The sequence below is a fragment of the Cervus canadensis genome, chromosome 20 (assembly GCF_019320065.1).
Source record: "Cervus canadensis isolate Bull #8, Minnesota chromosome 20, ASM1932006v1, whole genome shotgun sequence".
NCBI classification, from domain to species: domain Eukaryota; kingdom Metazoa; phylum Chordata; class Mammalia; order Artiodactyla; family Cervidae; genus Cervus; species Cervus canadensis.
In genome coordinates, this window is record NC_057405.1 from 58224818 (window position 1) to 58244451 (window position 19634).

The 19634-nt window shown below is 43.1% G+C and overlaps 1 protein-coding gene across 1 annotated transcript in view; it reads left to right on the forward strand.

The window, feature by feature from the left end:
- FIG4 (FIG4 phosphoinositide 5-phosphatase) overlaps positions 1–19290 on the forward strand; it is a 174578-nt gene extending 155288 nt beyond the window's left edge. The window contains exon 23 of the mRNA XM_043439281.1: positions 18930–19290. Within this exon, the coding sequence (XP_043295216.1) occupies positions 18930–19107 (178 nt within the window). The 3' untranslated portion in view covers positions 19108–19290. The remainder of the gene's footprint in view (positions 1–18929) is intronic.
- Positions 19291–19634: the final 344 nt, after the last annotated feature.

Below are 19634 nucleotides of genomic sequence, written 5' to 3' on the forward strand. Positions count from 1 at the left end.
TTCATATATGTAAATATATACAACCATGCAAACATACACATATGTATCTACAAATATATACCACATATATTTTATATACTCTATAACATAAATGTAAGTATAATATATTTGTAAGTATAATATAAATATAGATTTATGTCTTTAAATCCACAAGTTCATACTGGTGTCTCTTAATTGTAGGGTACTCTGGGGCTTCCTTCATAGCTCAGTTGTTAAAGAATCTGCCTGCAATGCAGGAGGCCCTGGTTCGATTCCTGGGTCGGGAAAATAACCTGGAGAAGGGATAGGCTACCCACTCCAGTATTATTGGGCTTCCCCTATGACTCAGCTGGTAAAGAATCTGCCTGCAATGTGGGAGACCTGGGTTCAGTCCCTGGGTTGGGAAGATCCCCTGGAGAAGGGAAAGGCTACCCACTCCAGTATTCTGGCCTAGAGAATTCCATGGACTGTATAGTCCATGGGGAGTTCACTTTCTTTCTGGGTTTATTCGGTCCTTCTCCCTTTGCATATTAGTGACCTCCTTGTCCAACAGTGAGAAGAAACATGGTTCCCATTGCTCTTATTATATTTCTTTAATTCATTCCCACATGTATAACCAGCCTCCCGTCACCACTGCATCCACCCCTTCCCCCACAAAGTATTAGTCGCTCAGTCGTGTCAGACTCTTTGTGACCCCATGGACTGTAGACCGCCAGGCTCCTCTGTCCATGGGATTTCCCAGGCAAGAATACTGGAGTGGGTTGCCATTTCCTTCTCCAGGGGATCTTCCCAACCCAGGAATCGAACCCGGGTCTCCCACATTGCAGGCAGAGTCTTTACCATCCGAGCCACCAGGGAAGGCAAAGACGCCGTCTGTTCAGGCACTGACTCCCTTCTCAGAGACACCACCCTCACGAATGCCTTCTTTATCCTCTTGGGCCCCAGGCCACCCCTCCACACGGATACTCACACCCACTGGTCCCTGTTCAGCCTGCCTCTACCCGCGGATGCCGGCCTCACGCACTCAGGCCTGAGCTCCCCATACGGGATCTGTCCTCTGTAGGACGCCATCCAGTTGGGCTCTGACAGGCTATCGCAGGCTGCGTCCCCTTGCTCTGCCCCAACTGATGGCTTTAGGGCTGACTTGTTCAGGGAGGGAAAGGGGAAGCGTAGGCCTCTGTGATTTTATAATGGATGTCAGCACTGAAAGGAACATTCTCTCCCCACCCCACCCCTGGCCAGGTGAATTGTGAAATCTCATCTGTAGTGGGTTCCAAATTTCTGGTTAGACCAGAATACCTTGGAAGCTTGCAGAAATACAAATCTCAAGCAAACAAAAGATAGCACTAAAAACAGGGAGAAACCGAAGTGTCCTTAAAAAAGTTATATAGATTATAGGGAGGCTTTCATTTTTCATTTTAGACTTTTGGTTCCTCTTTACATTTTCTACATTTATACTTCTATGTATATTCATAGGATTATGGCCCATGTTTTTTATAATTTTCTATATTAAAAACATAATTTGCAAGATTATTATTTTTTAAGCAATACAAAATATAGAATTCCAGACCCTATGGCTGGAGATTCTGATTCAGTACACCTGGGCTAAGGCCTGGGCATCTGTGCTTTACAACACTCTCCACTGACTGTAATGATCAGCCAGGTTGTGGAACCCCTCACTCCACCAACTCTTCCGGCTCCTGCAGCAGCTGTCTGAATATCCACTGGGCCTGCACCCAGCCCTCCATCACAGAGGGACATTGATAGAGATAAAACCACATGCGCTTTCTGAAAACTCAGGACAGGTAGGATTTGGTTCGAGGGCTCTTGATCCTACTGATAACTCCTTCCAAAAATCAGTTTTCTCTGATTCTTATTGTTACTAAAGTGAAGGATAACTCTGAAAAGATGCAGGTTAAATGCTGTTCAAAATTGTCAAGGTCATCAGAAACAAGGACAGTCTATTGTCACTGCCACGAGGACCCTAAGGGGAGATGACACCTAAATACAGTGTATCCTGGATGAAGTCTTGAAACAGAAAAAGGACTTTGGGTTAAAGTGAAGTGTGGATTTTAGGTAGTAATAAATGTCAACATCAGTTCATTATTTGCAAGTAATATACCATCCTAGGGGCTTCCCTGGTAGTTCAGCTGGTAAAGAATCCACCTGCAATGCAGCAGACCCCAGGTTGATTCCTGGGTCGGGAAGATCCCCTGGAGAAGGGATTGGCTACCCACTCCATTATTCTTGGGCTTCGCTGGTGGCTCGGGGAGGGGTAAAGAATCTGCCCACAATGCAGGAGACCTGGGTTCAATCCCTAGGTTAGGAAGATCCCCTGGGGAGGGCGTGGCAACCCACTCTTAATATTCTTGCCTGGAGAATCCCCATGGACAGAGGAGCCTGGTGGGCCTACAGTCCATGGGGTCACAAAGAGTCAGACACAACTGAGCAACTAAGCCCAGGACAGCAGCCCATACCATCCTAATGGAAGACATCACTAATAGGGAATACTGGGGTATGTGTGGGGTATGTAGGAACTCTGTACAGAATTCTGTAAATCTGAAGAGGTTCTACAATAAAAAGTGTTAGGAAAAAAGATGCAGTTTACAGGGGGATGTAATGGTGTGATGTGGCAGACTCAGTGATAGCACTCTGTAAATCATCAGGAAAAGATGAAAGTATTCAAATAGGCATGAAGGATATAAATCAGGTCATCACTTCCATGTGGGAGGTGAGACACAGGGCCATTATTGCAGCCCGTTGGTCTGCGTTTCCAGGAGTGACAGCCCAGGGCTGCTGCTGTTCCAGGAAATTTAAGGGCAGAAGGGACAGACTGCTCCCAAAGGTCACCCCGGAAGGGTCTCATAGATGACCAGTTGCCCCGAGGGCCTGCTTACAGGCAGGGAGGAAGGATGCCTCTGGGAGGGGCAGTTGTATTCTTTGCCCTTTGAGGACAGCTGTTACGGGTCTGATGTGCAGCCTTTACTGGCAGAGCAGACCCAGTGCTCTGCACGGTAACCAGTCCCTGTTGCCAGTGGCTCAAAGCCAAGAGTGCTCTCATTAAACAACAGCTGAAAATGTTCAGGTCTACAAAAACCTACAGAGACTACAAAACCGTGCAGCCACCTATCTCTGGGTGCGCCCCTCATGTCTGTAATCATAGACACGCCTGAAACAGAGGAAAAACAACATTTCTTTTTATTCTAGGACAGATAACATATCCTACAAAATGGGGGGAAAATCCTACAATTTATAAATTGTGTCCTGAATTGGAAGCACTTTACCCCCCCAAATCATCTTACTTTGTTTGTCTAAAGCCAAAAGTCCTTTTAAAAAACACAAAACAATCTTATTTGCAAAGCAGAAATAGAGACACAGATGTAGAGAACAAACATATGGACACCAAGGGGGCATAGTGGGGGTGGGATGAATTGGGAGATTGGGATTGACAGGTATACACTGTTGGGATTGACATGTATACACCACTGATACTATCTATAAAATAGGTAACTAGTGAGAGCCTACTGTATAGCTCAGGGGACTCTATTCAGTGCTCTGTGATGCCCTAAATGGAAGAAAAAAAAAAGAGGGGATAGATGTAGACATATAGCTGACTCACTTTGCTGTGCAGTAGAAACTAACACCGTGTTGTAAAGCAACTGCATTCTAATAGAAATTAATTTAAAAATAAAAAATACAAACATTTTAATTTTACAGTTCTCAGAGAGAATGTAGAAGAGTATCATTCTCCTATACCAATAAAAATACCAACAGCTATGGCCCAGACATCAAAAGCACCACCATCGCCACTCATGTATGTGCTTGTGGCAGACTGTCCCTCCTGTCTCCTAGGGCAGCAAAAACACGTGCCCGACTGCAAGAATTATCCCCTTTGTTGCTAGAAGCATCCAGAAATGGGGTTACCTAGGCACCTGGGTAAAGCAAGAGAGCTGGAGCTGCCTCTGCTTTGTGCATTGGCAGGCTATGTGGGTCAGAGTTTAGTAGCAGAAAACATAATCCACTCTAGGTAGACTAAACAAAAAGTGATTTTCATAGGATTTTCAGTGGCTTTCAGAATCCCTGGAGGGCTAAAGAGACAGACTGTAGACCAGGCTGCCAGGAATGATTCCCCAAACCACATGGCAAATCCGCAGCGTGGCTGCTGCATCTGCCTAGGTCAGGAAGGAATCCCAGCGGCTGCTGGCTGCAAACCAGCCACTTCAGCTAAAATCAGGAAGCTGCCACTGTGGTGGCCAGCTCAAGAGCATGTTACCTTTGCCACAGTCTGCAAAATAAATACCCTACATATTGCTTCTTCCCGTATGACTCTATTCCAAATCAGACTCCTGTGAGTGTAAGTGGTGATTAGAATCTAAATCACATTTTGAACCTTGATTGCAAGGGTGTCTGAGATGTTATTTTTTGTTTGTTTGTTTTTCAACCTCTGCATGTAGGATAGGAAATTCAAATGGATACTGAGGAATCGAATTTATGTTATCTGTCACAGTCTGCCCCTCTCATTATCCATACACATTCCTCTTGCTATAAGTAGAACCAGCTCCCTCCTCCATTCATCACTGCATCCCACTCAAAATCCAGGATATCTGGGTTTTGTGCAGCTCTCCTTATCAAGTCCAGACAAGGCTGCTTGTGACCTAGTGACCTGTAAGTTAAAAGATGGCCTGTCTGCTCTCAATGTACACTGGAGGCAAAGGAAAATGGAAGGTCTCCAGAAAGGGAGAAAATGGAAACATACAATTGTCATTTGTATTAGCAGTCATCAAATTCCAGTAGGCAAGAATGGTGAAAGCACCTGCTTGCATGATAGAGTGAGGTCTTTGGGTAGCCAGCGGAAGGGCTCCCTTATTCTGTTAAGTCCATGACCCAAATCCTAGCCATCTTGCATTAGCTGCAATAAAAGTAAAGCTGATAGACATTCTCTCTCTTTTTTTAAATTTTCCTATCTCTTCTTGTACTTTTTTCTGCTGCCACTGAGGTAATAATGCTTGATTAGCTAAATGCAGATAAACCACAAGGTTATAGGCTCTACCATGTTCTCTCCACTTCCCCCCAGTCTCTGCATCGCTAAGAGAGCAGCCACATCTGGGCCCTGCAGTTTTCAGCTGTCTCTGATAGATTCTCTGAGAAAAGCCCTGGGTAAGGCAACGCCTACTTCAGCAGCAAAGACAGTATGACCATGAGGCAGCAGAATGTCCCATTTAGGGACTAGCTTTGGGGATGGGTGAAAAATAGACTTTAAAGATAGATGTGCCTAATCAGTTCTGGGAAAAAGACAGTAGCATCTGGGAGGGGTTTTACCCAATTCAGTGCCAGATGAATACCAGGGTTCTTGGTGGCTTCTGAAAGGAACTCAGGCAGTCTGGGCCACATGAACTCCTGAACCCTAAAACCAAAGTCCTCTTCCAGGCCAGGGCGCCGTCTGAAGAGAAAATGCTGCCGGTGGAGTCAGAATTGAGCACAACAGTGCCAGGAGACATGAGGGAAAGAGGAAGTCCAGATAAAAGTGGGGAAAAGGAAGAGATACAGAAAATGGCAACCCACTCCTGTAGTCTTGCCTGGGAAATCCCATGGACAGAGGAGCCTGGTGGGCTACAATTCATGGGGTCGCAGAGTCCACATGACTTAACGATTAAATGACAACAGGGAATATCAGAGAGCAAGAGGCCATGGTTTTAAACACTTCACGGTGATAACCAAAGAGGGAGTTCCGTCAAGTTAGTGAAATTTTCTTTAACTGCACCTCCTTCTAACTATTCAGAAAAGCTAATTTTGCATAATGAGCAACAGAAAAGTATCAACTTCCAAGCTCATAAAAAGTTATTAGGGAGATGAAAGAACATGGAGCAGAATAACATCCCTCTGGTGAAAGCATGCTGGAAAGACAACTTGATGGAAGAGGTCAAAACTGAAGCATAATTGTTGGTGGGAATGTAAACTGGTACAGCCACTATGGAGAACAGTATGGAGGTTCCTTAAAAAACTAAAAATAGAACTACCATATGAGCCTGCAGTCCCACTCCTGGGCATATATCTAGAGAAAAACATGACCCGAAAAGATACATACACCCCAGTTTTCATTGCAGCACTATTTACAATGGCCAAGACATGGGAACAACCTAAATGTCCATCAACAGAGAAATGGATAAAGAAGTCATGTATGTGTGTGTGCTTGTGTATATAAAAACACAATGGAATATTACTCAGTCGTCAACAAGAATGAATTAAGGCCATTTGCAGCAACATGGGCGGATCAAGAGCGTGTCATACTGAGCAAGGAGAAGAAATATGACAACCCTTATATGTGGAATCTAAAAGGAAATGATACAAATGAACTTACTTTGAAAAAAGAAAGAAACTCACAGACTTAGAAAACGAACTCATGGATGCCAGGGGGAAGGGATAGTTAAGGACTTTGGAAAGGTCATGTGCACACTGCTATATTTAAAATGGATAACCAACAAGGACCTAGCACATGGAACTCTACTCAATGTTATGTACCAGCCTGGATGGAAGGGGGTTTGGGGGAGAATGGATACATGTATATGTATGGCTGAGTCCCTTCACTATTCACCTGAAACTATCACAACATTATTAATTGGCTATACCCCAATACAAAATGCTTTCAATGTTAAAAAATAAATAAAAAGAAAATTTTATTTTAAAAAAGGAAACACTGAAGCATAGTGTTTCAAAATGAGCTTAAAATATAAAACTCTAAAATTCAAAAAGAAATGAGAGGAGCTCCCTGGGTGGCACAGTGGCTAAGAATCTGCCTACCAATGCAGGAGACACGAGTTTAATCCCTGGTCTGGGAAGATTCCACATGCAGCTAGGCCTGTGTGCCACAGCTGTTGAGCCTGTCCCCTAGAGCCCAGGAACCGCACCTACTGAGCCCACATGCCACAGCTGTTGACGCCCTCATGCCCTGAGGCCCTGCTGTGCATCAAGAGAAACCACTGCAATGAGAAGCCCACGCACCAAGACTGGAGAGGAGCCCCCGCTCGCCGCAGCCGGAGAAAAGCCTGCAGCAGCGAACACCCGCCACAGCCAAAAATAAAATAATAAGGAAAGATACTAAAAAGATTTAAGAGAAAATATCACATATAGGCAATAGGCAAGGAAGATTTAGCATGGACAGGAGGAGCCTTGATGAAGAAAAACAAAGCAAGGGAACGGAAAAAAATCCTAACAACAATAATGGCAAAAAACTTTTTTCCTGAAGTTGAAAACTACTCACTAAAAGAGCACAACAAATACCTGAGAATACTGACCCAAAATAGTACCATGCAGTAAGTTAACTGGACTTTAGAGGGAAAAGTTCCTTTAGACATCTAAAAGACAAAGTGTCTTTTAAGGGAAAGAAAATTGGATTATTCTCAGGCTTTTAAAATGCAACGCTTTATGTCAGAAAAAAAAAAAATGGAGTGCAGATGGTCTCCGACTTACAATGGTTAATTTTTTGACTTTACGACGGTGTGAAAGTGATATGCATTCAACAGAAAACTGTGCTTCGAATTTTGAATTTTGATCTCTTCCTGGGCTAGTGATATGCGCTATGATACTCTAGTGATGCTGGCTCCCTGGACAAAGATGGGACCATTTGAACTTCAAAAAGAATAGTAATTGCAATAGAATGGAACTCAAATATGTTTAAATCCATGAGCTTATGATTAGTTTTTTAAAAATATGGTCACCTTATAAGGATAATAAGGAACTATTTCATTATCTGGAAAGTGGGCAAATAAAGTGAAAGAATCAAGCATATGACTTCCTTCGTGATCCACTGGCACTCCACACTCCCAGTGCAGGGGGCCTGGGTTCAATCCTTGGTCAGGAAACTAGATCCCACATGCTGCAAATAAGACTGGGCATAGCCAAATAAATAAATACATTTTTTTTTTAAGTGTGATGAGTTGATCTAGGCATAGCACATCAGTGATTGTGGAAGTCATAAAGAAACAGCTAGACACTGCGGCCCTTCTGATGACACAGCACTCTATCTCCGGTGTGTTCACCATAGCAATTGTAAATCTCACCAGGCCTCTGGGTCCAGTTGCTGACATGCAGGAAATACAAAGAACGGAGGAACATTTTCGAACTGCATCATGAATATGCCATCAGTAAAACCTAGAAACCCAGACTGAGAGGAATTCTACAACCTGGTTTCTTTGACAGATAAGTTGTTAAGGAAAAGAAAGGTGGGAGAATCTGTAGATGAAAAGGCTACTCGTGCAAGATTAAACTATAGTCTAGGCATGCACATGTGAATGAAAAAAATCTTTTTAAAGTGCAAAGAAGTGAAAACTGTAGAAGTCAGGTTGATGGCTCCTTATAAGGGGAGAGAGGGTGTTGTGATGAGGATGGAGCACATGGAAGGGGTTTCTGGGTCAGCTGCCGAAATTTCTGCTTCTTGACCCAACTTATGTTTACCTTCTAATAATTCTATGTGTTTGTTTTGTGTGGCTTTCTATTGTATGTCTTATTTACAATAAAAAGGTGAAAAGCATTGATAGATTTAAAGCACAGCAGTTTTTCATGATAAATATTGGATAAACCTTGTTCTTTTTTTTTTTTAACATGCATGTGTGGCAGTGATATAATGGCATTTCAACCGAAAACTTCACTCTCACAAGCTTGTAACAGCCTCTAAGGCCCTTATGTATAGCAGTGTAAAATAGAAAGTCACATTTTAAAAGCAAGATGTTCCAATTCAAAGAAAGAATAAGTGTTATACATTATCTAGGGGCCTCCCCAGGTGGCGCAGTGGTAAAGAGTCTGCCTGCCAATACAGGAGCCACAGTAGATGTGGGTTCGATCCCGGGGGCAGGAAGATCCTCTGGAGGAGGAAATGGCAGCCCACTCCAGTATTGTTCCTGGGATAATCCCATGGACAGAGGAGCCTGGCGTGCTACAGTCCCCGGGGTCACAAAGAGCTGGACATGATGGAGTGACTGAGCACAGCACCCTAAATACTCATCAACTATACTTTTGTTCCAGTGTCTGCACAGTGGAATGGCCATTGTAAAAATGAGGTCCCATGGACTCATCTGAAGTATGAGTGGGGAGTGTTGAAATATATATACACACACATAGCCCTTTCCTCAGCATTATGTTTAAGGAAAACATATGTATATATTAATATACATAAGCATAAATGTTACATATAAATATTATTTATCAAATATATCTATATACATAGCATATATGTGTCTGTGTACACACTATATGATTTTTTTTCACCTAGTGATTTGATGAAATCAACAGTACCTTAAAAGAGTTTAGCAGCCTTAGACATTCAGATGCATGAATTTCTCTGATATATTAAGGTCCCTGTGTACTTTGACCTATAAACAACTTTTCTCTTTTGTTGATGTGGCTTTTAGGCTTAGGCATAAAATCCTAACTTTGGTGAGACTGCAGTGCTTTTCTGGCTGGCCTGTCACTGACACGCCTCCCTGACACATTGAAGGCAGAGAAGTGTTAGACACAGTAGTTTTGCTGTCCTCACACTCCATACCCAATGGCACCTACTCCTCTCCTATCAAAATCTACAAAGACCTAGTCTATCTAAGGAGTTGAGATTCCTTACTGCTGAGCCTTTGAAGGGCCTTTTATACAGACAGTGCTGCCTGCTCCCTGGGTCTGCAAGGTTGTACATTTTATGTTTCATCATCACAGATTATATTCTTCACTTCCTTCTCATCATGCCTCTTGCTTCTTCTAATGGTGGGTTGTTTAGGGACTGGCATTATTGTGATCTTTGCTTTAATGCATTTTAACCTGCTTGTGAAATTTCTAACATCCCTTCCAGTGTCCCTGCTGGAGGACAGTCCAGTCATCCATTATAATAGCAGCTGTTAAAAGGGTTTGGAATGTGTTTGGATTTGAAGGAACCAGATTTGTACACTATTCTGTATCATGTTCATGCCAACTCTCAATGGCATAATGAGACTGAAAATTTAATTGGACTTTGGGGAAGTCATGCATTAGGTTCATAGCATTTTGTGTGTGTGAGATATTGTTGTTGTCAAGAAATAATTTCTTTTTAATTTTTACCTTGATGATGTTTAGAATGTTACCAGCAGTTAATAACATGGTTTCATGTCCTAATGCATAGATAACTGCTTGCCCCTCAAGCCTGTGGCCTTAACTTTGTGATTTCTTATATGTCTACCCAAAGATGCATGAAAATGCCCTTGGGGTCAGTCGCTCAGTCGACTCTTTGTGACCCCATGGACTGTAACGTGCCAGGTTCCTGTCTATGGAATTCTCCAGGCTAGGATACTGGAGTAGGCAGCCATTCCCTTCGCCAGGGGATCTTCCCAACCCAGGGATTGAACCCAGGTCTCCTGCATTGCAGGCAGAGTCTTTACCATCTGAGCCACCAGGGAAGCCTGTGGAGGGGAAGGCAGCAAATGTGCTTACCCATACCTCCAACGCTGAACGTGGCTTGACAGGGTATTTACAAGTGAATTTCACAGGCAGAGCCTGCCTCCCAAGGATATAGGGACATCTTTTGCCTTTTGTTTTATTACAAGTGGTTTGAAGATTGATGCACTCCTCTTGATTTCAGCCCATTTAGTGAATTTGTTAATCTCTCTAAGTCATTGTTACGGGTGTCCCAGGTGGCATTAGTGGTAAACAATCCGCCTGCCAATGCAGGAGACTTAAGAGATGCAGGTTCAATCCCTGGCTCAAGACGATCCCTGATGGGATCCCTGATGGAGGATGGCATGGCAACCCACTCCAGTATTCTTGCCTGGAGAATCCCACTGACAGAGGAGCCTGGTGGGCTACAGTCCATAGAGTTGCAAAGAGTCGGACGCTACTGAAGTGACTTAGCATGCAATAAGTAACATAAATGGGTGATTTATGGGCAATTAGAACACACCCCTCCTTCCTCACTCTTGTTTCTTGAACATTGATAATTTTGTGCCACTAGAAAGCACCTCAACTTCCCCTGAGGGAAGTGGACAGTGTCCTAGATAGGACATAAAGCCCCTATCCACCTTATGGGTTATCTGAGGAAAGGAACTTACAATTTGCCAGACTTCTGTTGGGGAATCCTACCTCCCTATCATCCAGAGTAAACCAAATCACACTGCATTCAGACTCTGAATTTAGAAATTCAAGATAAAATCATCTTCCTTAACCAGACATCATTCATGCATTCAGGGAATAATTATTGAATGTTTACTATATGCCAGATACTCTTCTGGGCATTGGGGATAAAGAGGTAAACGAGATACAATTCACATTCTTGAAAGTATATAAACAATAAAAGAACAGATAGTGATAAGTGTTATGCAGAGACATTAGGGCAATGTGTTTAGAAAGAGATACTCAGAATTTACGAGGGAAAAAAAAATAACAGGAGTTTCTAGAAAAGTCCAGTTGAACTTTCTATAATGAGGGAAATGTTCTATACTCTACTGTCCAGTGCAGTAGCCACTAGCAGCATGTGGTTTTAAGGAACTTGAAATGTGGTTATTGCTACTGAGGAATTTTAAGTTGTATTTAATTTAAATATAAATAGCCACATGTGGCTAATGGCTACCATATTGGACAAGCATGGTTTGAGAGCTATATTTTGGACTTAGGTGTCTATACTTGTACACAGAATGGGAGTAACATGCAGCAGTATCTTGATTTTTTTTTTAACTCAAAGAACCAAACACATTCTCACTGTATCATCTTTGTAGAATAGATTCATGACTAGACTTCAGTGTTTGAGTACTTAGTTGGAAAGATACAAGATCGAGCAACCTAATAAGGGGGCTAAAGAGAAGCAATGGATGATCACAAAAAGATGTTAGAATGGTACCCACAAACTGAAGGCTAAAGGCTCTGAGCAGTATTAAAAGCTTGAAAGAGAGAAAATCACTGCAAGGCAATGTGTGCCATAGGCCCCTCTCTGCCAGATGGATGATAAGTGATGTTATTTCCTAATAAAAATTATAAAGCTGGCAGAGAGAGAGGTGAATAAGAAAGGATTCGTGCTTTCTTATTCTCTTAAGACATTTGCTGAGGTTTTTGCTCCACTGAGACCAAGGCATCTGATTAACTTTGATCCTGCCCTTATGATTGATTTCTCTCAGAAAGTAGATAACGGGAAAGTAATGAGAGGAATGACCTAATGAATGACCTAATGGCCATTGTCTGCAAGTAAGGCTATTGGACATTGGACAGGGTCTTACATAAGGGCCTCTTCAACTGAAATATTCTTTTAATTTTGTCACTCAGTCATGAACAACAGAGAACCATTTGGTGATGTGAAAGCAGCAATTTGGGAAAACTTGGTGTTTGTGGTAGCAACAGGGGGGAAATATATCATGTGCTTAGAACCATTACTAAATTTTCTGGAAAAGCCAAATGGATTTGGTGTGTGACAAAATGCTCATTGTAGAAAAAGTATAAGATTTCAGCATGTTGGAAAAGTATCACAAGTATAAGATTATTGAAATTATGCAAGTATTGTCTAATTCTTCTATGACCAACCACAAATCATCATGACATTACTAAATCCAGAAAACATTTCAATCTGACCAGTTAAATATTTTCTTGTCAAATCAACAAATGCTTCAGTTCAGTTCAGTTGCTCAGTCGTGTCCGACTCTGCGACCCCATGAACCATAGCAGGCCAGGCCTCCCTATCCATCACCAACTGCAGAGTCCACGCAAACCCACGTCCATTGAGTCAGTGATGCCATTCAACTCTCTCATCCTCTGTCATCCCCTTCTCCTCCTGCCCTCAATCTTTCCCAGCATCAGGGTCTTCTCAGATGAGTCAGCTCTTTACATCAGGTGGCCAAAGTATTGGTGGGTACTCAATATGTTTAAGTTAGAAAAGTCATCAATAGGAACTTTTAAAGGGACTCAAACATTAGTTACACATCCAAGTATAAGATACAGATATTTTAGTACATGGTCACATTATAAGCAAACAAGTAACAGAGTATTTAAGAAAGGGCATAAGGACTTCCCTGGTGGCCCAATGGCTAAGACTCCCTACTCCCAATGCAGGGAGCCTATGTTCGATCCCTAGTCAGGGAACTAGATCCCACATGCCACAATGAAAATTGAAGATCCTGTGTGTCACGACTAAGGCCCAGAGCAGCCAAATAAATATATTTTAGAAAGAAAGAAGATAGAGCAAAAAAGGGCACCAATAAGGATCTTCTTTAAAAACACTTAGTGTGTCTAATGAATTTCTGCCTAAAGTGTTTCTCATGTGTGCGTGTGTGTGCTCAGTTGTGTCCAACTCTTTACTACCCCATAGACGGTAGCCCACCAGGCTCCTCTGTCCTTGGAGTTTTCCAGGCAAGAATCCTGGAGTGTGTTGCCATTTCCTACTCCAGGGGATCTTCCCAACCCAACCCCCATGTCTCCTGCATTGACAGGTGGGTACTTTACCACGGTGAAGCAGTTAAGGCTAAGTGTCGTAATCTTCGGTGCATTGAGTGGGTTCGGCAGTGCATAAATGAACTAGTTAAGACTGCAGCATTCCTTGAGGGGAGATACAGAGACCCCCTGAAAATGGGCCTTGGTTTTGTAGATAAGAGAAATGAGCCTGCAAATTTGCAATAGTATTTCGTCTCCAAAAAGACTGCTAGGATTTGAAGAGGACTGTGAGGAGAAGCCAAAAACAATAATTCTGTTAATGGACAGGAGAGAAACGTGGAACCTTTTTTTCCCACTATAAAAGCACAATAATAAGCCGTCTCTCTCTACTGGAGTGAATAAGAAAATAGTCTCACAATTTCCACATCACTTAGTGTTGAAATACTGGTCTTTTCACTCAGAAACAAAGGCCGTTTAACCTAATAAAAAGACTAACGCACATAATGTTGGAAGTGTTATTGGGATTACCTCCATCCCTTTCCAGTGCCCTCAGAGACAAGGTGCCCGCCAGCACCCCCTTGTGAGGGTCTTGGATGTTTTTATGTTTCCTCCTTGCCTTGCATAAGCCAACAGGGAAATCAAGTGTCTCCTCATTGAGAAATGGAATATTGCTACTTATATCTTTACAGTTAACTGTTAAATGATGCCTGCTTAATGTAGGGCTGGTGGTAGGATATCATTTAAGAAGAAATTCCTACTTTAAAATGTTCAGTGCTGTTGACTGACCGCAAATAAGAATTTATTTAGCATTTTAGATTACAGTTTGGTCTCAGACCAAAGATTCTCAACCTTTGAGTACAGTTCAGTTGCTCAGTAGTGTCTGACACTTTGCGGCCCCATGAACCACAGCACGCCAGGCCTCCCTGTCCATCACCAACTCCCGGAGTTTACTCAAACTCATGTCCATTGGGTCGGTAATGCCATCTAACCATCTCATCCTCTGTCGTCCCCTTCTCCTCCTGCCTTCAATCTTTCCCAACATCAGGGTCTTTTCAAATGAGTCAGCTCTTCGCATTAGGTGGCCAAAACACTGGAGTTTCAGCTTTAATGTCAGTCCTTCCAATGAACACCCAGGACTGATTTCCCTTAGGAAAGACTGGTTTGATCTCCTTGCAGTCCAAGGGACTCTCAAGAGTCTTCTCCAACACCACAGTTCAAAAGCATCAATTCTTCTGCACTCAGCCCTCTTTATGGTACACCTCTCACATCCATACATGACCACTGGAAAAACCATAGCCTTGACCAGATGGACCTTTGTTGACAAAGTAATGTCTCTGCTTTTCAATATGCTATCTAGGTTGGTCATAACTTTCCTTCCAAGGAGTAAGTGTCTTTTAATTTCATGGCTGCAATCACCATCTGCAGTGATTTTGGAGCCCAAAAAATAATGAGTAGCAAAATCACCTGGAGAGCCCATCACTAAACACCTTTGCTGGGCCTCATCCCCGGAGTTTCTGATTCAGTAGGCCTGGAGTAGGGCCTGAGAATTTGTATTTCTAACACATTCCCAGGTGACACAGACGCCGCTGGTCTGGCGACCATACCTGAAGAACCACTGCCTTAAGACCAGGAGGAGCTCATTGGGATAGGTTTCTTGATGTGCGAGTACAATGAGGAAACAAAGGGTTTTTTGTAAATCCCTTTCTTCCTGTTCCTCTTTCTGATCATGTCAAAAGTGTTGGGTATGTCTTAAGCTTCTTTCTGGCCCAAATCCAATAATAAACATTCTGACATTACAGTTTCATTGTTTAATGTAGACTTTGAATCTTGTCTGAATGAAAAAGACAAAAGGGCTGATTGATGCGTTTTCTGACTCCCTACATTGTTTTGAAACCACACTGAGGTAGTGCTGGAGCCCTAAACCCACCTGCCACTCAGTCTGATACCATTAAAAGCTGAGGTTGGACATTTCACATTTCGAGTCTTTGTAATGCGTTTTTCATTATTCCACACGGCAGTGATACCGTTTACTGAGTAGAGTGAGGACCCCTGATAAACCCTTGCACTGGGTGGAAGCAGCTGTTCTGTGGCCCCATTCGTGGTTGACCCAGCTCTGCTGCTCTCCCTCCAGCCTGCCCACCCGGGTACTCGGCTGAGCTTCTGAAGGACAAAACAATGACCTGGATTCTCCCTTTCTCACTTGCATTAAGGTTTAGTTCCCAGATGGTACCTCTCTGGTGTGATGCCTGCCAGAAAGCTCTTGGTTAACGTATACAGGATTCCAGGCAAAGGTCTGGCTTCAAAGAACAGAAGCCATTAGTTCCATTTTTAAATTGACTTCAAGTGTCTCATCTGTACAATGGAGGGTGTAGACGCTAGACAGGTGTGGATGGTGTGGTACAGGAGGTGTTGCTGTGGCTGGCACTTTGATGGCAATCTCTAAAACCACTAATGGAACCCCCTTTTATTTTTTTTTTTCATTTATTTTTATTAGTTGTAGGCTAATTACGTTACAATATTGTAGTGGTTTTTGTCATACATTGACATGAATCAGCCATGGATTTACATGTATTCCCCATCCCGATCCCCACCCCCACCACCTCCCTCTCCACCCGATCCCTCTGGGTCTTCCCACTGCACCAGGGCCGAGCACTTGTCTCATGCATCCAGCCTGGGCTGGTGATCTGTTTCACCCTAGATAATATACATGTTTCGATGCTGTTCTCTCAAAACATCCCACCCTTGCCTTCTCTCACAGAGTCCAAAATTCTGTTCTGTACATCTGTGTCTCTTTTTCTGTTTTGCATATAGGGTTATCGTTACCATCTTTCTAAATTCCATATATATGCGTTAGTATACTGTATTGGTCTTTATCTTTCTGGCTTACTTCACTCTGTATAATGCGCTCCAGTTTCATCCGTCTCATTAGAACTGATTCAAATGTATTCTTTTTAATGGCTGAGTAATATTCCATGGTGTATATGTACCACAGCTTCCTTATCCAGTCGTCTGCTGATGGGCATCTAGGTTGCTTCCATGTCCTGGCTATTGTAAACAGTGCTGTGATGAACATTGGGGTGCATGTGTCTCTTTCAGATCTGGTTTCCTCAGTGTGTATGCCCAGGAGTGGGATTGCTGAGTCATATGGCAGTTCTATTTCCAGTTTTTTAAGAAATCTCCACACTGTTCTCCATAGCGGCTGTACTAGTTAGTATTCCCACCAACAGTGTAAGAGGGTGGAACCCCCTTTTAAAGGGTTCAGGTTAAAATGGCTTGACCTTGAATATTATGAACTATTAAAAGATTTTAGCATCTTGCTTTGAATTGTGTAAATGACTGAGGAGTTGCTATGTTTTTGTGAGGGAAAATTGAGAAGAGTTCACATATTAATCATCCCAATTATTCCTCATGTTAAGCACAGATGTTTGAATAACTAACTTGTATTTTGAAGAAAAGCACTGCTGCCAAGCTGGCATTCAAACTGAGATTCAGACATCTCAAGATTCTTTCACCTTGGCCTTTAATTTTTTTTAATTTTAAGTAAATCGCTATATCCTTTGGTTTTTATTTCTTATGTAAGGATATAGTCTAAGATTATGTGAAATTATTATAGTGCTTTGGAAAAATGGGAGTATTTCATAAACCATTTACCAAATTTGAGTTTAACTATGTTACCCCCAAGGTCAAACAGTTGAGGTTGACTTCCAGAAAGCACATTCCGCCTTGAGTTATATTTTATTTCAAAGTCATTTTTAAAGCAGAGTCTCCAGCCATGGCAGGATGTGTTAGTTTTCTAAAGGCAAAGTACAGGGAGATAACGTGACTTTTTTTAGAAGAGTAAGAAAGAGAATAAAATCACTCAGTCATGTCCAACTCTTTGGGACCCCATGAACTGTAGCTCACCAGGCTTCTCTGTTCATGGGATTTTCCAGGCAAGAATACTGGAGTGGGTTGCCATTTCCTTCTCCAAGATATTCTTGACCTAGGTATCGAACCTGGGTCTCCCACACTGCAGGTAGACTCTTTACCATCTGAGCCACCAGGGAAGCCCTAAGTAAGAAAGACCCAAGTTTGGCTTTACTATAACTCTTGTCTCCGACTGTGTGCCACTCACTGCACCTGCCTAGTGTCCCACAAAATGCTGACATTGCAAGTACAGACCTAGCTGCATTTGAGGTTCATTTCTGCTTCTGACTGCAGGGAATCCCGCCTTCCTGCCCCAGCTCCAAGGGTCCCACCAACTCAACAGCCAGGCATCTGGGATGCCTTTCTGTTCCCCTGATAAGATGTGCATGAGCATGGCTGAGGTCCCAGCTGAGCAGGACAGGATTCTCCAGATGTTTTCTCTGTTATCTTAGTACTCTGAAGTGAAGAACTATCCCTTCCCCCTGCAGGGCCAGCCCTGGGCTAAGGGGTGGAGTGTGTTGTCATTGTACCCCCAGTCCCTCACAAAGTCTAGCTTACCATCCTCGCCTACCCATGGCCTCATCTTGACCTTCCATGCACACTCACTCTGCAGCTCACCTAATTTGGTGGTTGACTCATTCCTAGAGGGCCTGCCCCCAGCCAAAGATACAGTAACTAGCAGGTGTTCACACTGCAATGAACTGAGGATGTGTCAGGCACCCAGCTACACTTTGACAACGTCTTTTTTGGAGATAGTGCCTTCCCCAAGGGTGGATGGAAATTTCAAGCTCTATGGCAGGTTAGGTGGGGCGGGAATAGAGGGATGCTTTTGAATTGACAGGTTCTTGGGTGCTTTTCAAATCATCCCAGAAAGGAAGGAATCTGCCTATTACAGATTTCCAGCTTTTCATCTAAAAAGCCTAAAGCCAGATGTGTTTCAGAATTCAGAATTTGGGGGGTGTTAGCAACCTTATAAGAATATCCCCTGCATGATCTGAGGCTGATAACTAAACACATTAATATTCACATGAAATGGGATGACTTGCATGTTGTACTGCCAGATGAGTTTCAGTTGGGTCAGGTTTTGCTGGCAAAGTCATGTTTGGTTATTACAGCTCTGAGGATTTCTGAATTGCAGATAAGGAATTATGCACTGGTAATTGTTAACAATAGTTTACTTTTACTGAGCACTAATAGTGTGCCAGGCACTAGGCTAAGGGAGAACTTTACTGATATAAACTCATTTACTCCTGCCATCAATGTGTGAGGTAGAAAACATTAGTATCCCATACTTCACTGATTCCTCCTAAGTCTTCTGTAAGAAAAACAAACTACTGGGTACATACCAGATAACAGGGAAAGGGAGCAAAATGTCTGTCCAGCCCCCACTTAAAGTTGAGTCCTGGGAGAGAGGCAGATGGGCACACAGACATGGGTGTGCTCCAGGCTGCAGGAACAGAGGAGGGGGGCCCACCCAGCCTACACAGGGGAAAGCTCCCTGGGCAGGCACTGTTTGTGCTGTCCTCCACGCAGGGGAGGAAGCCAGCCAAGAGGTCACTACCACTGCTTGTTACTAAGTTCACTTTTTCAAGGTCAGTGACTCTCAAATTCTCTTGAGGTCACAGGTCCCTGTGGTCCTTTATTTTCTTTAATGTTTCTCTGTCCTCCCTTCTCTTCTATAGAACACCCATCTCCGCTTTCTCCCAAGACAACATCTATGAGGTTCAGCCTCCGAAAGTAGACAGAAAGTCTACAGAGATCTTCCACGCACACATCCAGGCCAGTCAAGGTATCATGCAGCCCCTGGGGAAAGAAGACACCTCCATGTATCGAGAATACATCAGGAACCGCTACCTGTGAGGAGAGAGCAGGTCCCCGCAGGTGGCCCAGAGGGGGACCAAAATCCCACTTACTTACATTCTAACCTGTTTGTCTCATCTTAAAAAGGTAATTTCCCATCAGTCCTTTACATTGGAAGTCTTTTACTCTTTTATAACTGGTTAATTACTAATCATTGGTATTAATAATAAAGAAATGACTGAATATTATGCTGTCATTGTCTTTGCTTTATTTTGGAAATACTTTGCTTAGAAATGTGGTTACTGTAGTATCACAACATCACATGTAGATGTTAACAGTATTTATTGAAGACCTGCTGTGGGGCTTCCCTGGTGGTCAGTTGGCGAAGAATCTACCTGCCAGTGCAGGGGACACAGATTCGATCCCTGGTCCAAAAGATCCCACATGCGGCAGAGCAACTAAGCCTATGTGCCACAACTACTGAGCCCAACCCTGGAGCCTGTGATCCGCAACAAGAACGCTGCCATAATGAGAAGCCTGCACACTTCAATGAAGAGTAGCTCCCCCACAACCACAGCAACTAGAGA